This window comes from Vanessa cardui, chromosome 9 (genome assembly GCF_905220365.1).
Source record: "Vanessa cardui chromosome 9, ilVanCard2.1, whole genome shotgun sequence".
In the NCBI taxonomy this organism is placed as follows: Eukaryota; Metazoa; Arthropoda; class Insecta; order Lepidoptera; family Nymphalidae; genus Vanessa; species Vanessa cardui.
Genome location: NC_061131.1, coordinates 12297370 through 12325351, shown reverse-complemented (window position 1 = coordinate 12325351; position 27982 = coordinate 12297370). Strand labels below are relative to the sequence as shown.

The window sequence follows — 27982 nt, the reverse complement described above, 5'->3', positions numbered from 1 at the left end:
TCTACAAGTGGCTCATTTGCTAGTTTGTTTTTATATAAAAAACAGATAGTATTAATATAAACGGTTCATCTAGTCGAAAGTTATGAGTTTAAAAACATACAAAAGCAGTCGAACTGAGTACCTCCTCCTCTTTCGAAGTCTTTTAACAAAGGTTGGGAATCCCTGAAGTAATCTTACTTTGCTAATGCGCTGCGAAGCATGTGATCTAAGTTGTTACACTGGCTCTAATTACTCTGTCTCACTTACCCCCTTAACCGGAACAGAGCTTAACAGAAATGTTACAACAATAAGAATATAATTTAACAAAAACAATAGACATGCGCCTTTATATACACAGCTTATCTATCGTAAGAATAGTTCCTCGTATTATATGATTTTGTATTTAGCATGCTTATAATTCCCTAGTCTCAATGGGCTGTATGAGGTCAAAATATTGCGTAAACCCAAGAGAATGTTCAAATATTTATGTAATATTTAATTGATAATAATAACATAACATCAATTACTTGGCTTATAATGTGTGAATGGAAGTAGCGTCAGCAAAATCATACTTTTTTAAATTTATTTTACGCGGTACTGGTAAGTATTAATATTTGTACAATAGAGTAACTATAAATATAACAAGACGTTAATAACAAAGTTACAAATAACATAATAATATAATATTTCAGATTTTGCTTATAAAATGTCAAAATTATAATGTTTTACAACAGGCATTGTACTGGCAACACAAATCAATAAAAAGGCATGTTAATTTTTTTTTCTCAAGTTTGATTGGTATTTTTGTAAAAGAACTGAATAAATAAATAAAAAACCATTTTTTTTTCTGACGCTAATTATTATAGAACATGGCTTTACTTCCGAGTAGTGCAAGAACTTTTGCACAAATCATGACCGCATGATGGATGCGAGTCGTGCTAGGAATTTCCCGGTAAAATGGTTTTCTGATTGTCGTAGTGAAAAGTCGCACCCCTTGTCAACAATCGGGAAGTAGTATGAGCAATGAAACTTATAAAATGCAATAATATTATTTTGGCCATCCCAAACTACTGAAATTACAATACGTTAACGGAATAATAACCCTAGATACAAAACAAACTTTGAAATAGAATAAAACAAAATAGATTATCGCTGTCTGTCCCTATGTATGCTTAGATCTTTAAGATTACGCAACGGATTTTGATGCAGTTTATTTAATAAAATGGGGTGTTCTGAGACGAAGGTTTTTGTATATAATACATGAACAATATAGTAAAGAAACACTAATGATTTCGTTAATATAATTAGTGCAGACGATTGAACTCTTTAGCTAATAACAATGGAAATGTAAATATAACATAACAACGGATTACTTTCTATTTGATTTATCTGTGAATATAGTCAGTGGATATACTCATATTATCCTTCTACTGTATGGATGCATGCTATGTATAGTCACCGAGCACTAAAGCATTGGGTTTCATGTTTATTGAGTTGATAAATCTTGAAATATAAAGGCTAGTTTTGAAATAATAAAAGATTGGACATTTTGAAATAAGTCCAAAAACTGAACATATTTTGGTGTGTAATATATTTTCTCTCCCTTTTCTGGAATAGAAGGGAGTCTAAAGACAAGGAAGTATGGAGCTAAGCGCTGTATTGTTGGGTGATGTTGATGGTGATGTGATACCAAACCATTTTCCATGCGGATAGAAAGTTATTGTCACTTATTACCAAGGTGAGATGTCAGATGCGTCACGTCATATGCGACAACAGAGTAAGACCCGTTATTGTTTTTTTTTTAATTTGCCAACAACCAAAGACTTGAAAACAAAAGGCCAAATATATTCAGCTAAAACCAAATGACAATCGAATTGATTACATTAAAATTACAGATGCAGGAAGACGCGACAGCACTTCGCCAAGTAATAAATAAACATCAGACACCTCACCTCTCTTAAAGCGCTTGACCCACTAAATATCAAATATGTTTTCCGTCAGAATGTATCCACACACCGAAAATACCGGTCCGGTGATATAATTTGCTTTCACTAAAGGGTAGAGTCGAGATTCGAGCAGGTGTATCGGTTTCATTGTGCGTCTTCCTGGACGTATCGTGAAAGGAGGAAGGGTTATATAATTGATGATTAATATCTAGGTCGTGACCAGCCTTTGATCCTAATGCTAATAGACTATGATGAAATGGTTTATAAACTACTACCTTGTAGTCGTCCTCGTCTTCGCTCGCTTTTAGGATTTCAGTTGTCATATGACAGGCAAATAAGTAGCCTATGTCCTTTCGTGGAGTTCGAATTTGCTTCACAACAAATTTCATCAAATTCAGTTCAGCGGTTTGGTCGTGAAAGAGCGACAGATAGTCAGATTTGCTTTCAGATTTATAATATTAAAATAATATAGAAAAGACGGATAACATATTATAGTTTTTGCATTTATGATAAAAACAGATTTGATCGTTATAGCTGAGCGACAGATCATTTCTCTTATTCCTCATAAGCTTTTTTTAATCCTGATTGAACAAATATTTGTTTTGACAGTCTTAATCAACTTTGATCATTATGTCTATTAGCTCATAGTTGTTATTTGTATGCCTGGATAGAAGTTAGTATTTACCAACTTGAAATAATTCGAGCAAGAAATAATAGCAATGATTTTTGGTAATTGAAATCGTGTTGTAGATAAGTAGATAATTAATAACGTTACATCATAGTAGTATATTAATTAACTTGGTTTTTGCTTCAATAATATTTGAGATGGTTATCTTTGGAACACGTAAATTCCCAAGATTGCTCGTGCTCGACGATTAAGGAAAACATCGTGAGGAAATTTACACATGGCTATACAAATACGTGTGTAAGTGGATTCGAATCATGAAGAAGCGAGGTGGAAAATGCTCTAAACCTTTTCGTTCTGTCTTTTCCTAATATTTCTTTAATTATAAGCTCTTAGCACATATCACAATTTTATTGCAAAACTGTCATAACTTTTTGTGATTTATACGAAGCGCCTTTAATATAAATAAAATTTTAACAAAAAGAAAAACCGACTTCAAACAAATCACTATTTTAAAACAAATGAATATGCATGAAAAAGTAAGAAAAATAATTGCGTATTCAACATATTTTTTAGAGTCTTCCTAAGTTAAATGAAATGAAAAATATTAGACTACTTAAAAGTCCATTAACGATTATATCATGTAGTTATAGTTATTGGTATATTTGGAGCCGGTGTCAGCCACGGTGCCCTTGCCCCAACAATCAAAAGAAAGAAGCGATACGAGCCCCTTGATTGATCCAGTATATTATTGTGTAAAAGGTAATTTGTAAAAAACATATTTGTTAAAGTATTCTCGTAATGTTTTTTGTTAGATATACTGTAGGATTTTATTGGCTGACACCGACTCCAAATATAACAATAATTATAACTACATGATATAATCGTTAATCGACTTTTAAGTAGTCTAATATTTTTCATTTCATTTAACTTAGGAAGACTCTAAAAAATATGTTGAATACGCAATTATTTTTCTTACTTTTTCATGCATATTCATTTGTTTTAAAATAGTGATTTGTTTGAAGTCGGTTTTTCTTTTTGTTAAAATTTTATTTATTTTTTGATTTTAAGTGAAGCTGATGTTGACTAACTAATTTTTTTTAATATGGATAGATTAAGCGTTCCGTTTATATGAGCCAGAAACGTAGAATAAATATTTAAATAATTTTAAAATAAACGTAGTGTAGGACGTCCTCAGGCACGGTGGAGTGACGATATACGCAAGGCGGCAGGCAGGAGCTGGATGCGAGTAGCCGGAGAAAGACCACAGTGGCGTGCACTGGGAGAGGCCTATGTCCAACAGTGGACAAAAATAGGCTGTTGATGATGATGATGATGATGAGCCAGAAACTACTTCGAGGACAATTTTTAAAGGAAACTTGCGAATAAAGCAAAAATAGACTTTCGAAAATGCGGATTTAATACGTCACGCGGCGTAAACTACAAGGATCCCTCGAAAGAGCCGTAATCGAACTCAGCAAAAAAACATTGAAAAAGACCAACTATATTTCGTACATCATATGACATCACATCACATACACAAAATTTGATTAAAGATAGTAAGAAATTCTGCCCCATATCGCACCCTAACTGCGAGCCGTATAGGAGTTCCATCACTACATGGTATAAAACAAAGTCGCTTTCTCTGTCCCTATATCTTTAAATCTACGCAGCGGATGATTGATGATGACGATTGATGCGGTTTTTTTTAAAAGATAGTGTGATTCAAGGGGAAGGTTTGTGTATATAATACATGAACAATATAGTAAAGAAACACTGATAATTTTAGAAATTTGCGATGTGATGTCGTATATAAACAAATTCTGTAGTAGATTTAGTATCAGTATTGCACCCGTGCGAAGCCGGGATGGGTAGCTAGTTGATTATAATATTCGACTATGATAATTACATAAACATAACCACATTACGGAAGGTGACTCAAACATCCAAATAACCTATAAATAAAAGATTCGACCGAGTATCGCTAACGTGCTCCTCAGAATTGTTCCGTTCCCTTCCGTTCCGTTACTTTGTCATGGATCCTGTGCTCAGAACCTTACCAAACTTTCACCAAATTACCCTTGAAGTATATATTTTATAATAAAAAAAGAATTATCAAAATTGGTTAATGTGATTTTCAGTTATTCACCTATTTGTCGCGCATATACGTAATGCAAATTTAAGATTTATGTCGTTTTCACATGGATACCATCATCGGAAAAAAAAATAAAAAAAATGGGACCCCACGGGAAGCACTACCTTTCAAACAAAAAAAAAATTATCAAAATCGGTCCACCCAGTGAAAAGTTATGAGGTAACAAACATAAAAAAAAAAAAAAAAAAAAAAAAAAAAAAAAAAACAGACGAATTGATAACCTCCTCCTTTTGGAAGTCGGTTGAAAACATTCGCTATATATCTTGATTTTACGTCGAAAAATAAATAAACAGCGAAACCTGTCTTTAAACGACACATGACGTTATTTTCAACGGTTACATTTGAAAGGGAAAGTGCTTGTGTTAATCATTATCTGAATTTTTAAGTAGATACTTTAAAACATTCACTTGCTTCAAACATCGATTTCTTAGGTAGGGCTTTGACCCGACATAATTTCGATTTTAAATCGGATTTATATTTTGGGGGATGAGTGAGCTTGTGTTATCACAGGCACACGGGAAATTTTGACTGTGATATTTATAGTAATTGGTGGTATCATATCTTTACTTCTTACAGAGCCAGTGTCTATCAACCGCGGAGGAATGAGGACTATATTGTGAGGAATGTTTTTGCATGGATGTGGATGGATATAGAGGTAGGGGACGACCTAAGAAACGATGGATGGATTGTGTGAAAGATGACATGGTTAGAAGGAATGTTACTTGTGAGATGACGTCCAACAGAGAAGTATGAAAGAAGAAGACATGCCGACCTCAAGTAAAATTGGGATGAGGGCAGAAGGATGATGAGAGTCAGTATTTATGGATGAAGAGTACCACTTACGATGGAGTTGCATAACTGTCCAACGAATTAATTTAAAAAAAATATAAAACTGTATATCATAAAGCAGTTACTATAATTAAGTACTATAAGTAACCGAATTATGATATACGTTAGATTGCATAATATATAATATGTATAATTGCATAATATCCGTTTTCACTCACTCTGCCACTGATTGTCAGATTTTGTGCAAATATGTTTGGATATAGCAAATAGTTTTTATATTATTTAAAAAAAAAAACAAATACGTAGATCTATATAATATATAACTTAACGCTAATGTTTCACTTGGATCAATCAAAATTGCAACGTTCACTGGTGTACATTTTTTTAATATATTATGTGAGCTGGTAAATTAACCATAACAAATAATACGTTTAGAAATAAGTATGAAGTTGTAGTTTTATTTTTTAATATTTTTTACACGTAAAACATTTATTTATACAGCGTTCAACACAATTATCATTAATAGCTGTTTTAACGTTCTTCAATAATTATAATAATCCTTTTAAGTAATCTTGAAAGGAAAAGGAGGATATACGTAATCATGTCATGTATTTTTAACAAAAAAGCAATAAGCAAGAATTTATGATCGTTTTATGCATTAACATTATTTTCATTCGACTCTTGAGATGGTAAGGTTGTTGTACTTTAATGATACATTTTAAATCGTTGTATAAATAACTGACGGTCATTTGTTTTTCGTAAAACAAATGCAAGGGAAAGTTGAATAATGTTGCATCTGCTTGGAAAAAGTATGTGTAATTTTTTTTAAATTAATTTATACAAGACTAGCGATCCGCCCCGGCTTCGCACAGTTTTAATGCTGATAGTAAATATACTATAGAATGTCTTATAACTTCGTAGTTTTTAAATCATTAGACAATGTTTGTAACGTACGCGAAAAATATTGTGTGTATTTACTTCACATTAGAATCTTCGAAAATTATAAGTGTTTATTTACTATATTGTTTATGTATTGTATACAAAAACCTTCCTCTCGAATCATTCTATAAAAACTGCATCATAATCCGTTGCGTGATTTTAAAGATTTAAGCATACATAGGGACAGACAGAGGTAAGCAACTTTGTCGTATAATAAGTAATGATGATGATTAGAACTATGATAACATTGGGAGTTCCGACTATCATAGACCAAATGAAGTACGCAATACATCGGACGGTAAGTTGAGGTTTTTATTACAAGCATTTGTCATTTTGGAAATTTAATATTGAAACAAGGCAACCATCGACTTATGTTTTTTTGTAATTTTATTTATACAAAAACCTTAATTACTCTGTAGTCTATAAATTCCAAGCTTGAATTTAATGACGTCATCGTTATCTATTTAGGTATGATGATGGATGTTTTAATAAATTCGTTTGTCATTTTAGAAATTTAGCACATTTGACAACGATTGCATATTCGAACATCTGGTCTTAAATATTACTCAGCGTTTAACTTCTCAACGAATTTTGATATTCTGTCGTATATAAGAAGCGCTGGCGAAGGTAAGAACAAAGTTTCATAGTTATTCAATTGGTTTCAATGTATAAATTGCAATTATTTTTTTTTTGGCGTTGGTGACCTCATAAAATTTGGTCGTTCTTTTTCCCGCATATTAATCTAGTTGTTTTGAATTATTTTATTTCATTTGTTTCATTCGTGTGAGTTATAATAATCCGTCAACATTTTGACATATTAAAGAGTCACAAATGAGGTGTAATGGTGGACTTTTGGAGTGTTCGATTTCAATGATTAAAAGTAATATGTGCCAAGCTTTGAACAAACACTTAAGATTTTTTTAATATTAGATACAACAAACTAAGTGTAACCTAAAACCATAAAAATGATTTTCGAAGTGAACAATGAAATTGCATAAATCAAAATATTCCCATACAAAACCGATATTCTAACATTTTCTCATTATGTAACTGATGCCACTCTCTCGTTCTCAGATGTGTTCTGAATTACGTCACGACGTTTTGACCATCTTTAGTTTTTGGAAAAGTTAAACTTTGACCCAAGTCTGTAGAGAATCGTTACGAACTGACTTACGAAATACTACGAAGTTACGATGTTTTCAGTGACAAAAGGACTTAAACTTTGAACCCACATTATGGAATTATATTTAATAGCTGTGACGTTACAAACAATTAAATTTTATATTTGAAAATCGAACATGTTCTAAACACAACAAGGAGCCCTTCTATTTCGCTTATTTTCATTATATATCTGTGAAGGAGGAGCCAATCTTTGATTATCTATGATATGTAATTATTTGTTTTAACTTTAAGATAGTGATTCAGAAGTTCATTTAAAACCTTGTCTATGACGTAACGTAATATATGAATGATACATTAATCGTATAGGCCTTAGCTAGAATTAAGGAAGTTCCATTTTAAGCAATCTATTTTGTATTTTTTCATATTGATCATTGCTATATTTTGAATATGTTATTTTTGAAACAAAATTGTCTTTGTATAAGTGTGCGTGTTAAAAGTCTATGTTTTTGTGTGTTGCCCTAATAAATGTCAAATGTCTTGAAGTTAAAATATTTTCGATAAATTCGAGTCGTTGAGCAAATACAGTCATTTCGTCAAATCATCATCAATAATCATAATCATAATATTATTATTAATTTCTGAATTCTTTGCAAATAGACGATTGTTTTTTTTTATATCTGTTAGCATATCTTACCATCTAAATGAGCTGGATACTTGTGTGCAGCGAACCCTGTAGGCGCGGCTGGTGCTGTGTGTGAGTAATGCGCCGGCGCAGTCGCACCGTAAGCGCTTGGAGGTCCGTACTCCAGATGTGTAGTGGGAGGAGGTCCGTATACAGCTGTTGCTGTAATTATTACGTTACAATCAATTTAATCACATAAAATATATGTACCTATAATATTACATCTCGTGACGATTATGAGAAAATCATCAAGTCTCATATGTATCCATTAACCCGTATTTAAGCAGCGTGGTAAGAGCGGAGATAGCCCAGTGGTTAGAATGCTTGCATTTTAATCTATGATTGCGGGTTCAAACCCAAACAAGCACTAAATATCAATGTATTTAATTTGTGTTTATAATTCATCTCGTGTTCGGCAGTGAAGGAAAACATCGTGAGGAAGCCGTAAGTGTCTAATTTTATCGAAATTCTGCCTGCCTGCCTTTATTCCACCAACCTGCGAATCAGCGTGGTGGAATATATTCCAAATCTTATTCAAAAGGAGAGGCTTAGCCCAGAAGTGGGAAATTTACAGGCTGTTAATGTAATGTAAAAAGTCTTAAAACGAGACAAAACTAAGGCTCCGTTCTGGTTGATTCCCATCGTTTCAAGCTAAGTTTGTAAATATCCTACATATTTACAGACTCTTACTTTTAAAAGCTATTTATTAGACACATGTATGACTACATAATGGAATTATCACTATTCATAAAATCCTTAGTTCATGTTTTATCACTTGGAAATACGTACTTCATAATTTGAACAGTTATTGAATGCGTGAATATCTCAACAAACTTTATCTGGTCAAGGATAGTTATTGAGAAACCAGCTTGGTCGTAAATAAGACGGACCATCAACGGATCATGAGCGTGCATAACAACTTCTTGAATAGACATATTCCTGTATTCATTGTGTATTGTCTATACAATGTAATGAAAATTCCTATAACGCAGCTATTAAACTGATCGTTTGTATGTATGCAAAATTATTATCAATATTATTTTGTATCTCCTCACAGATTGTACATAAAATATTTATGGTTTAAGTGTAGAAACATTTGAATCAAAATAATTCACCGATTATACTATACCGATTATATTATACTATTTTTTTAAAAGTTTAAATTACATCATTCATTTAACAAATTAGCTACAAATAACTTGAAGAAATTTCTTTTAGAAATAAGCCCGCCATTGTGAACAATAATTTCATGTGTAAAATTACCATGTAAAATTTCTCAGTGCAGTAAAGAGTATTATATATAATATACCAATTAAAATGTTTTGTAGTTTGCAAAACTTTTGGAATACTTACACCCTGGCTTCTTCTCGCTTAAAACAGCGGAGCTAACTATCTTCTTTCCGAAGTTGCTAACGACGTCTCCTTTGGACGATATCGCTTTTCCAATGGTGGCTGCAAGTGCACCACCTCCCTTGATGAGCTGACCCTTCAGGATGGTTACTCCACCAGTAATGGCTTTCACAGCTTGGAACAATGTGTAAAAGATGGATTTCTTTAAACCCCAGTAGTCAACTTTTTCTCCGTGCTGTGAATATTTTAAAAGGATCAGTTAAGATAACGACATTTATGGCATTAACAGTTTCCCAATAAGAGATATGAGTAAAGTTATTTTCATTAAGTTTAACAACGGCTTAAATTGATCATCGAAAATGTACCATTGTAACTACTACATATTGGATAATTCTGTGTATCGAGATTCTTGAAAAAAAAATGAATGATATTATTGTATTACTTAATTGAAATCAGTTCAGCCGATATAATTTGGTTATTATTTTCAACAATACTCTAGGAAGGCTCCTCATAAAAAGGACCACAAATTCTTTTTTTTTATGGTATAGGTTGGCGGACGAGCAGTGGGCCACCTGATGGTAAGTGGTCACCATCGCCCATAGACATTAACGCTGTAGGAAATATTAACTATTCCTTACATCGTCAATGTGCCACCAACCTTGGGAACTAAGATGTTATGTCCCTTGTGCCTATAATTACACTAGTTGATGTCTTTACAATAATACGTAATAAAAGATTTTTTCACAAATTTTATGATAATTTTATAAATTTTACCGGTTCATACGAGTATCCCTGTTCACTGTGATCAGTGTGTCCAGATTTTCCGGAAGCCGATGCTATGAATGACGAAGCACCAGCGGATGCTTGACCAAGGAGGCCAACTTTACTCTGTAACCCTGACGAGGCTTTGGAAATCACTGCCGATGTTATTGCTTGAGCTGAAGATCGCTTGGTTCTAGGGAGATAAGAAATATTCATATATTTTTTTATTTTATGGAATAGGTTGATGGACGAGCATATGGTCCATCTGATGGTAAGTGGTCACCATCACCCATAGACAATGACGCTATAAGAAATATTAACTATTCCTTACATCGTCAATGCGCCGCCAACCTTGGGAACTACGATGCTATGTCCCTTGTGCCTGTAGTTACACTGGCTCACTCACCCTTCAAACCGGAACACAACAATACTGCGTACTATTATTTAGTGGTAGAATATCTATATATATGTTTTAAAAAGCCATCATTCATTTTATTTTTATTATTAGTGTACGTTACAATAATAGGTCCACATGTTGCCATATGCAAGAGTTATAATTGAATATTTTGGTAGGCTTTGTTGATTCCATGAGTAATAGGCACATGACAGATTAGAAAAACAACCTAGCCTTGTTCTACATTTAAAATAATATTAAGAAACTGCATCGTGCATTTTTTAACGCGGTTATCACATCAACTTCAACTAAACGAAATAAAACCTTTTTTCACTAGACCTTTTTCAATAAATGGGCTATCAATTTATGAAGAAAGGACTCTATAATAGCTAGTTGTAATAATTACGTAATTGTACCTCAATATTTCTTCTGCTGCTAATCCTTCAGCAAGAATTTCCAGCTGTTGTGGTGTCATTCGACTGATAGCAGCCATGTCAATGATGTCCAGCTTAATTGGAGCTGGTGCTGCCATCGAGGTAGCCAGGCACACCATGCAGAACCAGAACTGGGAAATAAAATAATTTGGTTAAGTTCGCTGATTACTTTAACATAACTGTTACTTATGGCATATTTTTAACAGACTTTTGTATAGTGAGGTATATTTGTATTTCTCTATCACGAAACAATATCTTTTCTGGTTATTAACTGATGTTGATTGTAATTTTATTCAATTTAGACATAAGAGACAAAGACGTAAGTAAAACAGGAATTAGCTATGTAATGTGTATATCTAGACTTGACTAGATAAATAGGCTTTAATTAAACAGGATAAAGTTCGAAAAAATGGAAACACTTCAAGCTCAGGAAAGACTGTTTTATAAGAAATTGTAGTAGATGGTTAGGAATTGTGTGAAAAGTAGCCACGGAGACTAAGAATATGTCAGAATAATTATATGTAACTTATTGTACTGACTCCAAGGACTCTTTGGGAGAAATTCCAATGCTGTCTGCGAACTATTTGAACAAGGAAGGAGTTGGTCACAAAAATTAATAATAAATATTAACACAAGATAATACAGTAGCGAAACAATAAACTACTGTTTTATTTACATAAAACAATAGTAGCACCGACACGCAACATGCGAGATTTTCGATGAAAGTTGTAATTATATAAAGGAGTTATAATAATTATATTAATCCATACAAACACAGAGTCGAGATGGCCCAGTGGTTAGAACGCGTGCATCTTAACCACTGTATTCCACCAAACCGCATTGGAACAGCGTGGTGGAATATGTTCCAAACCTTCACCTCAAAGGGAGAGGAGGCTTTTAGCCCAGCAGTGGGAATTTACAGGCTGTTGTTGTTGTATACAAACACACACACATAAGGAACGAATAAACTAATTTAACAATACATATAAAGCCAGTTGTTGCCCACGGCTTCTCTCACATTTTAGGGGTTTGGTTGTCATATGTTATGCAAAGAAGTAGCCTATGTCCTTCCTTGGAGTTGAAGTTTGCTTCATACCAAATTACATCAACTTCGGTTTAGAGTTTTGATCGTAAAAGAACGACAGATAGACATACAGGATTACTTTCACATTTATAATATTAATATAGATGACATCAATGACGGATTCATTGAAATTATAATTATTATACTTGAATATATTATTATTTGTGTTCGAAATATTTTTTTTTAAATGAGCTGAGATGGCCCAGTGGTTAGAACGCGCGCATCCTAACCGATGATTGCAGGTTCAAACCCAGGCATGCACCACTATATATGTGCTTCATTTGTGCCTATAATTCATCTCGTGCTCGGCGGTAAAGGAAAACATCGTGTTTGATGTGACAAACAACAAACATGTTTTTTGTGTCTAATTTAATCGAAATTCTGCCACATGTGTATTCCATCAACCAGCATTGGAACAGCATGGTGGCATACGTTTCAATCTCTCTCCTTATTGGAAAAGGAGGTCTTATCAAAGCAATGGGAAATTTACAGGCTTGTTACTTTAGTTTTTTAAAAATGAAATGGTTCCGTATTAATGTATTCAATGAATAAAAATAAAACGCCGCGGTTGTCAGTTTGTTTATCCGGTCACGTCCACGAGTAAAAATGAAAGTCATTGTCGAACAAGTGAAGACGCACGCCGTGTTGTCTAAACTTGGATGAACGGTTGGAAAAGTACAAACAGTTGACTCTAAAGATATATAAATATAAAAAAATATGAGACAACATCACATACATTACTCTGATCCCAATGTAAGTAGCTAAAGCACTTGTGTTATGGAAAATCAGAAGTAACGAAGGTACTACAAACACTCAGACCCAAGACAACATAGAAAACTAATGATAATTTATATCGACTCGGCCGGGAATCGAACCCGGGACCTCGGAGTGGCGTACCCTTGAAAACCGGTGTACACACCACTCGACCACGGAGGTCGTCAATCGGAGTCGTCGTGACACTGGTATTGGAACATACATCTACAAATATCTTATAGAATTTAGTTTCTAGTAATAAGATCAGAATAATTAAAATGTACATAATATAGCGACCTGCCCCGGCTTCACACATTGCAAAACTACTAACAATAAATGTACATAATGTATATATATATTTTATATTAGTTACACTTTTTCAGTCATCCATTTCATCAGTCCTCTTGGATCAATCTATCTATTAAAAAAAAACCGCTTCAAAATCTGCTGTGTAATTTCAAAGATCTAAGCATACATAGAGACAACGGTAAGCAACTTTGTTTTATACTATGTAGTGATTGCACACTAAATAAAAATACTTTTTGTTTAGTGTATAATAAAGTATTTTAATTAATAATATTTACATTCGTCTTGTTCTACTCATCATTTATATTTGCTCAAATACACATGTATAACTTAATTTAAACAAAGCATCTTTATAAATACTTTATATTACTATGAAAGGGAAATTCTGCTAGCATTTATGCCATTACATGCGGTCGTGATCAGTACAGTAACTATTTTTAATTTCTATTTGTATACAGTCAACGGCTTAATGTTAATATTATTATGTAAATAAATGTTTAATATACTTTACATTTTTACATTATGTATTATGATATTATGTAAATTAAATGGGTGAATCACTACATAGCATAAAACAAAGTCGCTTTCTCTGTCTCTACACCCCTTTGTACGCTTAAATCTTTAAAACTACGCAACGGATTTTGATCAGTTTTTTTTAATAGAAAGAGTGATTCTAGAGGAAGGTTTTTGTATATAATACACGGACAATATAGTAAAGAAATACTAATAGTTTTAGAAGATTTCAATGTGACGTCGTAAATAAACAAATTCTGTAGGATATTTCATTGAACCCGTGTGAAGCCGGGGCGTGTCGCTAGTAGTTTACTAAAATGCTCATCTTTTAATCCACGTCCATATTTATTGTACATATTACACCAGTACAAAATGTAAATGCTACGGTTTTCTCTCACGTATCTCGTCTACTTATACAATATTATTCATACATAAGCCAATTAACGAAAACGAAACTTACAACAGTACCTAAGTATTGCGATGAGTTAGATAGAGTTAAAAGAAAATGGCAAGTGTGTCTCGGATTTGCGCTAAGGGGAGATGGCCCAGTAGTTAGAACGCGTGCATCTTAGCCGGTGATTGCGGATTCAAACCCAGGCAAGCACCGCGGTTTCATGTGCTTAATTTGTCTTTATAATTCATCTCGTGCTCAGCGATGAAGGAAAACATCGCGAGGAAACCTGCATGTGACAAATTTCATAGAAATTCTGCCATATGTGTATTCCACCAACCCACATTGGAACAGCGTGGTGGAATATGTTCCAAACCTTCTCCTGAAAGGGAGAGGAGGCCTTTAGCCCAGCAGTGGGAATTTACAGGCTGTTGTTGTTGTTGCTGTTGTTCTGTACCCGTGGATTTGGACTTTTTCATCGAGGTCACAGTAGTGATAAATCATTTATCTATGACATTTCTACGGTAGGAGTCAAATGTATTGTATTACCATCTTCTTTTTAATATATACTAATACTATATATGCGAACGTAACTCTGTCTGTCTGTAGCTCTTACATGTCTCTTGTGCACCGATTTTGGTAAAATTTGCCATGAATAAAGCTTGAACTCAAAAAAAACCTGATGACCAATACCTCAAACGCGAGCAAAGTCGCAGGCGATAACTAGTATGCCATATTCAATATTTGAAGGGTCTTAAGGAATATCGTTGACATGGACTATATTTGGAAAGTTTTCGATTATAAGATTTCCTAAATCGCATCGCAAATTATGGCTTAAAAAGTTCAAAGTCAAAAATCCCTCTGTCAATATGGAAGTGGTAGAAAAACCTACCACCGGTTCGGAAATTAACACATCGGAGAAGAACCGGCGAAAGAAACTCAGCGGGTGTTTTTATAATTTCATTTTCACAAGTATTGATTTCATGTTTTCGTTTACCATAATATTTAAAATGTGCAGGTTATTTAAAAAAAAAGTCATTTACTAAATGGTAGAGCTGAATATATTGGGTGTGAACATATTATAATAATTCAAACAATGCTTTAATTTGAAGTAAAGTTCACAGATTATTATAATTTATAAAGTTTTTTTACTCACGGCATGATTATATTATATGTATATATTGCACAACCTTACGAGTTAAATTCGTATTATAGGTCATAGCTTAGTTTTCTATTACTATGTTTTAATTATTTTTAATGTATTTTTCATATGTAAGTGACATGAATATATATATAGAATGTATTACAATTTTAATTCGTAATTCGACGAAATATTCTGAATGAAATTCGAAATTTGAATTGAAAGATAAAAAAAAAAAAAAAATAAAACGGAACATAATGTAGATAATAAATAATAAATACTACGAGAAGTGTAAGGAGGTTAATTGAAACCTTTTTTGTAATAGAAATAATGATCAATAGAGAATCAACAAAATGGTGATACGCAGAAATTCAATACGACCTACATACGTGAAGAAGTGTTAGTAACAGTTTAGTTATTATCCAATTAATACGAACTGTTATGCAATAGTATTAGAGTCTAAATAACATATGCGGTCTTCATTAACCTTACAAGTTATACAAGAGACCAAAACGTAACAAGTACCTGTGTTTTATATAGAAGTGAAAGGATGTATTCATCACAGATATTGTTCTATTTTGTAACTTGAATTACAGTGAAAATAAAAATAATTATTTCAATTTCCCGCCATAACGAGTATCTGTCAAAGTTTATATTGCTAGTTTAAAAATTAAGAATATTATAATGTGTACAATATAAAACCTTTATTATTGAGTATTATATTTTGATTTGGTCTGACAAAATATTGAACACTTAACAAAATTCTACATCTTTTTTTATTTTTCAAAAGTTTAATTTTGAAACGAAAATAAACATTTATATCGACATATTGGATTTTTTTAATAAAAAAATATTAAAATCCGTGAGTGACATGCCAATAAGAGCCCAGTATCCAGCTTGAAGCAAAATATTAGTTAATCTGACTTTAACATTCATTTCTGGAAAATTCAAAACTGGAAATTAATAACGAACTCAATTATGGCACAAACTTATTGTTATTTAGACAATATGTGAGTCAATTTAGTGTTTTAGTAGGAAAATAAATATGCATAAACGAATTTCTCAGTCGTGGTATTTTGTAAGTCGCCTTGGCAGTGAAAAGCGAAAGTTAAACGTGCGGTGCGACCGCAACGGCGCGCCTTCCGCTTGCCTCGACGCGGCTTTGCAACGAGCGATCATAACTATCATAAGACATTTTTTTTAAATTGGTTAGGTTATCATTGACCATGCCCTATTATTATACTATCGATATTTCATTGTAGTTATTTTTTTTTATTTTAAATACATATATCTTTTTAAACAATCGATCGATCAATTAAAGATGTCAGAATAGATGTCTAAAACACATAATAAATTAAATATGTATGTATAAAATTGATGTTGAAAGATTTTTTAACTTAAGAAAAAAATATCACATATAATACAAACAATAACGTATTAATGTACCTTTGTCATTACAAAGAAGTATTTATTGTACAAATATATTCCTCTTTTGAATTAAATAAATTTATATTATATTAACATAGTTTTTAATATTAAAAAGGGATATATTTACGATAAATGTTTAAAAAAACCGCTTTCGTTTAATTTATTTTCGTGGCTTAACTCATTAAATACGCTAAGAGTATTTCCTGTTGTCAACTGTTTTTGTGGGTTAATTATGCGAAGGGAAATCAGATTTGATGAACATTGATCTTATATCTATATAAGGCAGACTCCTAACCGATGGTCTGCGAACTGGACTACAGAGAAATATTTACAGGTAGACGACCTTCGTTTTGTAAACAAGAATTAAGAAAGAAGTTAGTTTCGTCAATTTATTTGTTTTATATTCATTGTTAATAATTAAGGAGTGGAATTCATGATAGAGGTTCTTCTTCTCTATCATTAATTCCGCAAAATACTGAAATGAATGATGAAATTATAAACTGCCTACTACAAACTAAAGACAAAATTGCCGTGCTAAAAACGCACATAGTTTGGTATCTAATATACAATATAGATGTAGAGATAATATTTTTTATTATATATTTGTTTTTGCGAGATTGCTTCATGAATCTTCAATACATATTAAACCTAAATAATATAATTCTAGAATAATTTATGAGTTCAACTAAATAGTTTGTGTATTGTGTGTGCGACTTTGGAAAATTTCACCTCGATTTTGTCCAAAATGGTTTCCATTAATTTCCGCTTATATTGAGTAGGCATTAATTTATGTATAAAGGTGTGGATCCGGTATCAATATTTACGTAACGATAAAATTAACGGATTATGTCATTTGTAAGAAAATAAAAGTAGGTTTCGGCTCAAATTTTTTATACTGATTTAAAAGTAACAGTCTGCAATTGTGTTACTACTAGGCTATTGTCATGAAGAGCTTAGTTTTTTATCAGTATCGCGCTCTGTTACTCTAGAGTTACACTATTAAATTTAGAAAATCGCATCAAAATCCGTTTTACAGTTTTAAAGATCTAAGCATACATAGACAGACAGCGGGAAGTGCCTTCTATGTAGTGAGGTATTATAAAGTAATAGATAACATGGTATATCAATAATTCATATATATTGTATCTTTACAGACATATAATAGGTATATCGTGGAAGTTATTTCTTTATAATTAAAACATCTTTTAATTTTTTATCACTACAGGCTGTAAGTTGTTGTTTAATAAAAAAACTCTTTCACTTATTCCATTAAATATTTATAAAACGTACACATCTTTGCAATACTATTATTTACAAATTCTTAAAACAATTGAAGATAAAAAAATCTAGATGTATTCTAAACGTTAATATGTTGTGAACTAAAGTCAATCATAACATTTTAAGAACAAACAAATTGTTTACCTTTCAAGTAAGTATTATTATGTAATCTACTAGCGCCTCGCCCTGGCTTCGAATGGGTACAATACTGACACTAAATATAAGAATATGTTTATTGACGACATCACATTACAAACTTCTAAAATTATCAGTGTTTCTTTACTATATTGTCCATGTATTATTCCTACCTTCCTCTGGAAACACTCTATCTATTATAAAAAAACCGCATCCAAATCCGTTGCGTAATTTTAAGGATTTAAGCATACGAAGGGACATAGGGGCAGAGAAAGCGACTTTGTTTTATACTATGTAGTTATTTTATAATCTACTAACTTTATCTAATTATTTACTAAGACTAGGTTCCATATGTTACATGTTTTTCTACAGGTTTCCTCACAATGTTTTCCGTTACCGCTGGCCAAGTTTTTTGTTCCGTGAAATAAATATTTATACAAGTATATAGAACATTATAAGTAAGAGCAGTTTGTTGGATATATGTTTTACGTACTTTTTATACTATGTCAGAAATCGTGTTATCTTAATCGACCGATCGAAGCGCAGACGCTCATAATATGACCAAGCGTGAATACATTTTCATAAATTAGATATTAAAATATATAAAAACTAGAATAGTTAGATAATACTCTATAAATCACTTAATGATAAAAATCGCCAAATGAACATATTTGGTCTCTCGCAATTACGATTATGCAACTCATTGAAAGGAAAGGAGTTTTTTTAGAAGACATTCTCTTCACTGAAGTCAAATGAAAATTAGCATTACGAATTGCTAGTGATTATCAAACATATTATGCATTACTTGTCACGAAATTATCAATTTATTTAACTTTGTAGATCGACTCTAGAGCTTGTGAAGATGTTAGCTTATTTCAATTTTATTTTCAAATTTCAACAAACCATACTTTTAAAATCCTACTAATACTACAAATTCGATTTTTTGTGAACATGGATGTATGTATGATTGTTACACTTTAACAAAAAAAACTACTGGACGAATTTGGATTAAATTTCACATTAATATAGGTTATACATCAGAAAAATAGGCTACAATCTAGAACTATTTTATGTCATTTGGTAATAATATAATGATACTTATAAAGTACCCATGCGAAACCGGGGATGGTGGCTAGTATGCATATTAATCTGTGGTTTGTTTATGCAAACTCTTGTACCTGCTCCATTAGATTTGATAATATTTCTACTATGTACGTCAACACACATACATGTATCACCATTTATAATACAGCACTCTTTCATTTATCTACTAAAATTCATTTTAATTTTACTTCCAAAGTTCTAATATTGGGCACATCATTTTTATTTTTAATTGTAATCCAGAATAATTAACATAACCAATTAGACCACCCAATTATTAACAGCATATTTGGCATATTAATATTTAATGAATTCATAACATATTATTCGTAAACTCGTCATTCATATGCAAAGAGTTGAGGCTTCTATGTGCTCTAACTTATTTTTTTTTATATTCAGGGTAGTATTTAAATGTTGATAGATTAGTAGACACTACCATCGCTAAAACTATGTTGAACAAATTAAAAGCTCTATCTTATTTTTCAATATAACTTAAAATAAAATTTCAACGATATTGTTTTTTAAAAACATTAGTAGTGCAGATGCCCATAAAATCGCATATTTGATTTGGAATTTTGTTAACCCCACTCTTAAACTTTACGCTTAACTAGAGGGTTAAATAGAAACATTAGTAATTCATTGCAAACAAACATGATTACCATTCTTTAAAAACGTTCTAACTTAAGGTTATTACTTAACAACATTACACCAACGTACTCATCAATAGAGCTATACTTATTGTGTGCGAATATTTTTTTTTAACGGAAGTAAGCAATGTATATTTATCAAGCGAAATGCACGCTCGCATGGATCATAAGATTGTAGGTTTGATGACGATTTTACAACTGGCTTAAGGTTTATTGACATAAAATTTCCTTTAGACATTCGTAATGGTATTACGCCTTCGACGTCAACTGTTATTAAATTACAGTATCGAGTGTATCATTACAAAAGCAGATGTTTTTGTAACGCACTAAACTGACTATAAATGCGTTGAGAAAATCTAGGGTAGATTTTGTTTTAATTGAAGAGAGAATTTGTTGTTAATTTTCACGTATATTTTCTATTGTTTTTATTTATAAAATAACACTAAATGGTTGAACATTTAATGGGATTTAGAACTCGAGGTTTAAATATTACTTTGATAATTGTGTTGACACAGTTATAAAAGTACCAACCGCATTGGAACAGCGTGGTGGAATATGTTCCTCCTCATATGGAGAGGAGGCCTTAGAACAGCGGTGGGAAATTCATAGGCTGTTGTTTTGCTTTTATTTTATATGTATATATATTTAATGTATGTCATATTTACCTATACGGCTATGCCCATTAAATGTTTCACTATATTCGCCTCATTTATATTTTTTTGTAAATTACATCCGTAGGAAGCCACGGGTCGTGAGTAGAAAATGCACTATTTCAAATTCATATATGTAGACACTTGTTATTAAAAACCAGCGGTTGTGTAAAATTTTGTAAATATAATCTAGTCGGTAAATCCATTTCATAAACGCTAATAAATAAACATAAGTTACGATTACAACGGATTAAAATTAAAGCCGTATTTTTGAATCATATTTATATTATAGGCTTTTTGTATGCTCGTCTGGGTGGGTAGGTTATGATAATATATTATATCGCTAATTATTATTAATACCTACCTACATATATCGTTTATGTTCTGATTTGAAGTAAATATAGGCACGGAGACATACCATCTCCTTGGCCAATGTTGGTGATCCAATGCGAATTTTCATAAAAAGGGAAATTTTTAGAAAAAAACGCCTGTATTTAGGCTCGGGTTCCATCACAGGACACTAGTTATTGTTAAGAACAGCATTGTAAATCTGTTTATTTGAGAAGAGCAACTATGTGAGTTCCTTACCGTTTCTTCTCGTTAGAAGCTGTTTTCCGAAACGGTGGTAGTATTTAACTATGGACGATTCAAAATGCTTCATTTTGAAGTTTACTTGAATAAAATTTGTTTGATTTGATTGGAATATTTGTGGGCGGTAGAGATCACTTTCCATTTATTGGTCCATTGGCCGTTTGGTCGACGTTTAACCAATATAAAGTTTTTGTCAAATCATTTCTTAAAATACATAAAGGAAAGAATAATCTTTCAACTTACAAGCCTTTATGTCACATAGGTTAAATCCTTGTATATTTAGTCTGTCAGGATGTTGACTGTAGATTAAATTAATGTTATTAGTAAATATATGTTACGTTATGTAAATATTGAGAAAACGTAGATCCGGTGAGAGTTGGCATGACACGGAATTCCCAAAAATGATTATGTTATTTCGAAATAGTTTGTAACCAATTGGACAGGATACTTACTGATAAAACAAACTGAAATACTTTTATCGTTATCACATAATATAATGTCTTATGGACTCAGATTACTTATATATTATTAAAATTAAGAAAATAAACATTTAGTGGGAATACACCTTGGAATACCTATTAGTGATGGGCGCCATTAAAGACTTCTGCAAAGAGGTCGTGTATTACATAGATATATGAATTAAATAATTTATAAGAAAATTATAAAAAAAGAAATAATGCAACGTGGAATTGGCGATCTTATTGCAACTTTAGATAAAGAACATATAATTCATAAATCACTAATAAATTTTATTCTTGCTACTTTAATGGTAACTTTTGAATCAATTAACAGAAAGGAGCTATTGGTACGGAAAGTCGATTCTATCGAAAAGAAATTCAAGCAACAAACTCAGTAGTTAACGTAACTCGGCTAAATATTGTGTACACATAACACATTACATGATTATTCGACAAAATAAAATCACATGTGTTAGAAATACTTATTCATGCTATTATATGTATATTATAGTTATATGCTTAATAAAATCATATTTTAATTTCATTAAAAGTGTAGTCGATTTGTGAACGTCATTCGTATGGCTTTAAAAATAATACAAGATGTTTTCCCGAAAGCTGAGCTGAGATGGCCCAGTGGTTAGAACGCGTGCATCTTAACCGATGTTTTCGGGTTCCAACCCAGGCAAGTAACACTATATATATGTGCTTAATTTGTGTTTATAATTCATCTCGTGCTCGGTGGTGAAGGTAAACATCGTGAGGAAACCTGCATGTGTCTAACTTCGTCGAAATTCTGCCACATGTGCATTCCACCAACCCGCATTGGAACAGCGTGGTGGAATATGTTCCAAGCCCTCTTAATGGAAAGGGGAAGCCTTATCTCAGCAGTGGGAAATTTACAGGCTGTTACTTTACCTTTTTCCCGAAAAATAAGAACACAAGACACAAAAAGTGTCCGTCATCTATTTAATGTAAATAGAAGATTATTGTCATTTGAATTTCATTTTAACAGATATTAAAAAATATACTGTTCACTGGTGTGTTTATTACACGTTGCAATGAGAAAGTGTGGATCATAATTGTTATTTACTCAATCTACTTAACATTTTAACTCTTACGGTTAAATGAACTTCAAGTTTTACTCGACATTCAATTTCATCTGGTTACCTGCCAGCCCTGTTCCAAGAACGATCATTAATTACCACTTTCTTAAAGTAAGACCAGTCTCGTAAAGAAAATATCCGGCGTTACATATTACAGACATTTTTATTCACGTATTAAAATTATTCGTAAGAAAATTATTTTTCATTAATTTCATAATTAAATTTAGTTTATTAATAATATAAACAAACTAAATAAATATTTAAATAATTCTTCTCAGAAAAGTAGCTTTAGATTTGAAATAAGTCAAACGAAACACATACTCAAAATTTGTTTACAGTTTTTTTGACATCTTCAAGCAATGATGTTGTAATAAACAGATATGTTATTAACACGCAAAAAGTGAAGATTAGAAAACGTCCTAATTGGGACGTTTGCCTTAGGTTGTTTTACGTAGTAATACGTTATAATACATCATAATTACGTAGTAATCCGTTTTGCGTAATTAAAACATCTAGTTATCCCTTTTACTTATTGTTTTTATCAAGCTATCCTATTTACTTTTAACGAAATATAAAAATAAACTAAAAGAAACGGTCCCCGGCGCGGCAAACTTTTTTCTGTTGTTTAGTATGGATATAACATATCTGTTTATTAGAATATAATTGGCTCCAAATGTTTTTTTTAAACAGCAGAAACATGTTACGAACATGTTAAGATCGTGTAAAGAATGATTCGTCCGAGCGCGGTCGTCGCCTCATTCACCGCAAACAGTCAAACACCTCTGCTCAGTTCCGTTTTACCTTTTTCGACACGTAACAGTTGTCTGCCGTCTTGACACGCGGTTGTATACTCGCTTACATAATGTTGTCCTCATTATGTTTGTCCATTACGAGATTATGTCTCGGAAGTGGAATGAGCCAACATAATATTGTTTTCGGATACAGTTTTTATTTTTACTTTATATAAATATATATTGTTATCTATTTCGTATTCGGATATCGTTTTGAAATACTAAAATAAACTAATCCATAATCCAAATTTTTGTTTATAGCAACACTGTATTACACAGATAATACAAAACTAAATATTTAAAATATTATATACATTTAACTTAAATTGTAATTATAAAGATAAGCACAAATTTAAGAAATATTTGACTTGGTAGTTTGTTGATAATTTGCTATTTATTTGCGATTATTTAACTTTCCTACAAAAAAAAAACATAAGGGCAGTCACCCATTTTATTTAGTAAATGTTTGCCCCTCTCTGTAATAGTGTACGATCCAATAACATTACCAAGCGAATTGTATTACAATAGACTTATGATATTTCAGATACTTGGTTTTGTGGTCGATATATTTTCTCCGGTATATTTATATGTCTTTTCCGGCGTTGATGTATGTAATGTATTGTCGTATAATATTACGATTTAATTGCGCAATTTTACTCATGTTTTTCCTACAGCGTTTACAATATATTTTTACCAAAAAGGTTGATTAGATAGTTACCTGCGTCTACTGAGAATGGAGCTGTCTGAATAAATAAGAATCATAATCAGAATATAATTGTATTTATTTATTATAAAAGTTGTCATCATCTTATCGCTAAACATTTAAAAATAATATTTATCATAGGTAACATATTTATAGGTGTTTGTACGATATTTTATAATGTTTGGAAATATTCTATTGTGATACTGATGAGTGGATAGGACTTACCTATATGGGTCAAAGACCTACTTATTATGAAAACAACAACACGACTGCTTGATTATGCTGAAAATGCACGTCACGCAAATACCAAAAACAATTTCACTGATTTTGTTTTAAATAGATGTAAAGTAAAGTGACAGCCTGTAAATTTTCCACTGCTGAGATAAGGCCTCCTCTTCCATTAAGGAGAGGGTCTGGAACATATTCCACCACGCAGTTCCAATGCGGGTTGGTGGAATGCACATGTGGCAGAATTTCGATGAAATTAGACACATGCAGGTTTCCTCACGATGTTTTCCTTCACCGTCGAGCACAAGATGAATTATAAACACAAATTAAGCACATACATATATTGATGCTTGCCTGGGTTTGAACTCGCAATCATCGGTTAGAATGCACGCGTTCAAACCACTTGGCTATCTCAGCTCAAAGCTTAAATAGATGACTAGACATTAAAACTTATGGTTATCGCTACAATATCGAGATATATGGAAGTAAAAAATACCGAATGGATATTAAATGAGGAACTAGCACTACTGTATATAAACACTATTACCACGATATAATGTCATAGGTAATAGTGACGTGTAACTTTCTATCGATAATAAGAATACGTCAATATATATTATGTCAAATGTTGATAATTTGTGTAGCGACAACAGTGATATTCAGAAAGCAAAACGGATTCACTTTCGTTCGACGTACGGTTACGTTACAAGTCGATGGCCGAGGTAACCTGGCCTACGACAAGGAATGAGGTTTACGTAGCCATACAAAACCAGTTCACACCGGTTCGCCGTCTTAATAACGACGCTTTTTATTTGTGACTTTAAACTTTGCAACGTTGAAAAAATAAATTGTATCATGAACAACACTATTGAAGTCAGAACATGAAATCTATAAGGAATATTTTTTAATATTATACTTTGTTATGAAGAAATGATATGAGTGATTTTGTTTTTGTTATAAATAGGGTTGTCACAAGGTCGAAATTAATTATTTAATTTTATTTGATTTGTAGCTGACACTTGTAATTGAAAACTTTTAGCAAGAATAAAAACATTTAAATTTATATATGGAAAATTAAGGATAATAATTTAATTCTGCATTAGTTATTAAGTATTTAACGAGCAGTTAAGAATTTCACTGGACTAGTAGTCTAATTCTCATTTTTTTTAGATTAATGTACGATTCTTTATTGAGAAAATACATTAGAGGTGAAAACATCTAGGTTCACTAACCTAGATATACACTTATTAAAGTAGCTCCCGATCTATGTGTTTGTATGTGTGTGTAAATATTCCGTATAATATTAGTGGAATTTAAGATACCACCAAATGTATATTAATAAAAAAAACTTAACTATGTATGAAGTATGATATCGCCAATTTGCCACCAACCAAAGGACACAATATTGTATTTGCAATAATCCTGTTTCACTATGAATAGACTTGCTATCAGGCTGTATATTAGACGTAGGTACGTAGATACCCCACTCGTGAGCTTGATTCTTAAATCAAATCACAACAAAATGCTTTTTATTTAAATACTCATTAAAGCATCGTCATGTTACCAGTATATAATACAATGTAATAATACCACCGGTTTAAAACTAGACAAATACAATTTACTTTAATTTAATTGCATAGTTAATATGTCCATAAAGTACAATTAAATTTATATATTGTAGTAATATTTTATAAATAGCATAATCTCTTGCATATACATATATAAATGAAGCGAGTTCTAGAATGCTTGTCTAATGAGGTTTGTCTACATATGAATAAAACATAATCTGTCTAAAAACACACTAGATTTAAAGTTATACTATAAATATTATTAAAGTTATTAATTACGGGATATTTACCATGTTTTTATTTTTGTTCGATATTTCTACATTATTTACGAATGTCTTGTTCACGAGACAGTCAGTAAGCCAGTCAATAAATAAGTTTAATAATAAAAATAACCACGTTACTTTGAAATCTTATATAGTGTAATATATCTAATAAAACATATAAATATATCTAACTACAACTTAACTAGGGAACAAAATTTGTTTTGTCACTTTGTTAAATACTTTACATATGTTATAAAACAATATAGACATTTAAGAGGAAGACGGTTGGTTGCAAAAAAATGATTGCTATATAATCTGCATTCACCGAGATTGCGTAAAGCATAAAAAAATTGTAAACTGTGCCAAACGTGAATGTTCATAAATGTCTGACATGAATACTATCATCAGTTTTTACTGACGTCATGGAAGATTTTTTTAATTTTCGACACTAGCAAAGGAAATATAAAATCTGCATAAAAATAAATTATATAAATCGTCGAGACGGCCTATAAATGATTAATACAACTGTATATTATCACCAGTTTAATACAAACGTAATGGAAGATTTTTTTTGATTTTCGACTCCAAGGAAATATGGCATAAGATCTGTATAAAAATATATTATATAAATAGTCGAGATGGTCTATAAATGATTAAAATGACTGCATACTATAACCCGTTTAATACAAACTTCATGGATTTTTTTTTTATTTATGAACACCGGCAATGAAGTTACGGTATGAGGTCTGTTCAAAAATAAATTATAAAAATTATATAAATCCTCGAAACGGTCTAGATGTTAAATAACTTAAAGCATAATTGAAGATTTTACAGATCTTTAAACTGACATAAATCTTTTATCTAGATTACATCTGAAAATAATTAAATCATACTCAACATGATCTTGGAAATCTTTTAGATGGATTATAAAATATTAGAACACTAGACTTATTTGGCCTCACGTGCATTACGTGCGAGAAAAAAAAACATATCTGGCAACAATTTGACATTTCGATTCCAAAAAAATATATAGGTATTGATTATACCTTTATTTTATTAAACTATATCCTTACAAGCACCTTTGAATCGTCGTTTTACAACATAAAGTAGAATGTTTAGATATTACTTATTTTAAATGTTTTCACCGGAAATAGTGGTCGTAGTGTCTTTACCGCCTATTGAATTAGATATATAGGTACGAGTATGTTAATTGAATAAAATTTAATTATTTTTGATCCTGTGTTAAACTCAGGAATAGCTTTTAATACCCAGCTGTCCATAGATAATAATAAAGAAGATTTTTTTTTAAATTATTTTTAGGATTAATATTTTTGTATAATAAATATTATGTTTTATTTTTTGTTCATCATATGGTATATTTCTATCATTTAATAACTATGTGCAGTGGAATATTAGTTTTCACTATATTTCATATTCTGATTGTATATGGGCTATTTATTTTTATTTATGTGATGTTTTTATTTGTAAAAGATACCTTGGTAGAGATATTAATAATGTTGTAGTCGTTAAAACATCAATATGTTTCTAAAACTTCTCGAATGAGTGAAATGTGAAAGTAACCCAAAGCAATGTGTTAATACAAGAACATCGACATAGTATATTATATATGTAGACATAACAGTACCCCCCACTTACGTAGACTTAGTTCTTCG

The 27982-nt window shown here is 31.5% G+C and overlaps 1 protein-coding gene across 1 annotated transcript in view; it reads right to left on the bottom strand.

The window, feature by feature from the left end:
* Positions 1 to 27982, bottom strand: part of LOC124532476 — a 33548-nt gene that overhangs the window by 3795 nt on the left and 1771 nt on the right. The window contains exons 2-5 of the mRNA XM_047107383.1: positions 11160 to 11308; positions 10362 to 10542; positions 9591 to 9822; positions 8250 to 8399 (exon numbers count right to left, since the gene is read on the bottom strand). Coding sequence (XP_046963339.1) covers positions 8250 to 8399; positions 9591 to 9822; positions 10362 to 10542; positions 11160 to 11308 — 712 coding nt within the window. The remainder of the gene's footprint in view (positions 1 to 8249; positions 8400 to 9590; positions 9823 to 10361; positions 10543 to 11159; positions 11309 to 27982) is intronic.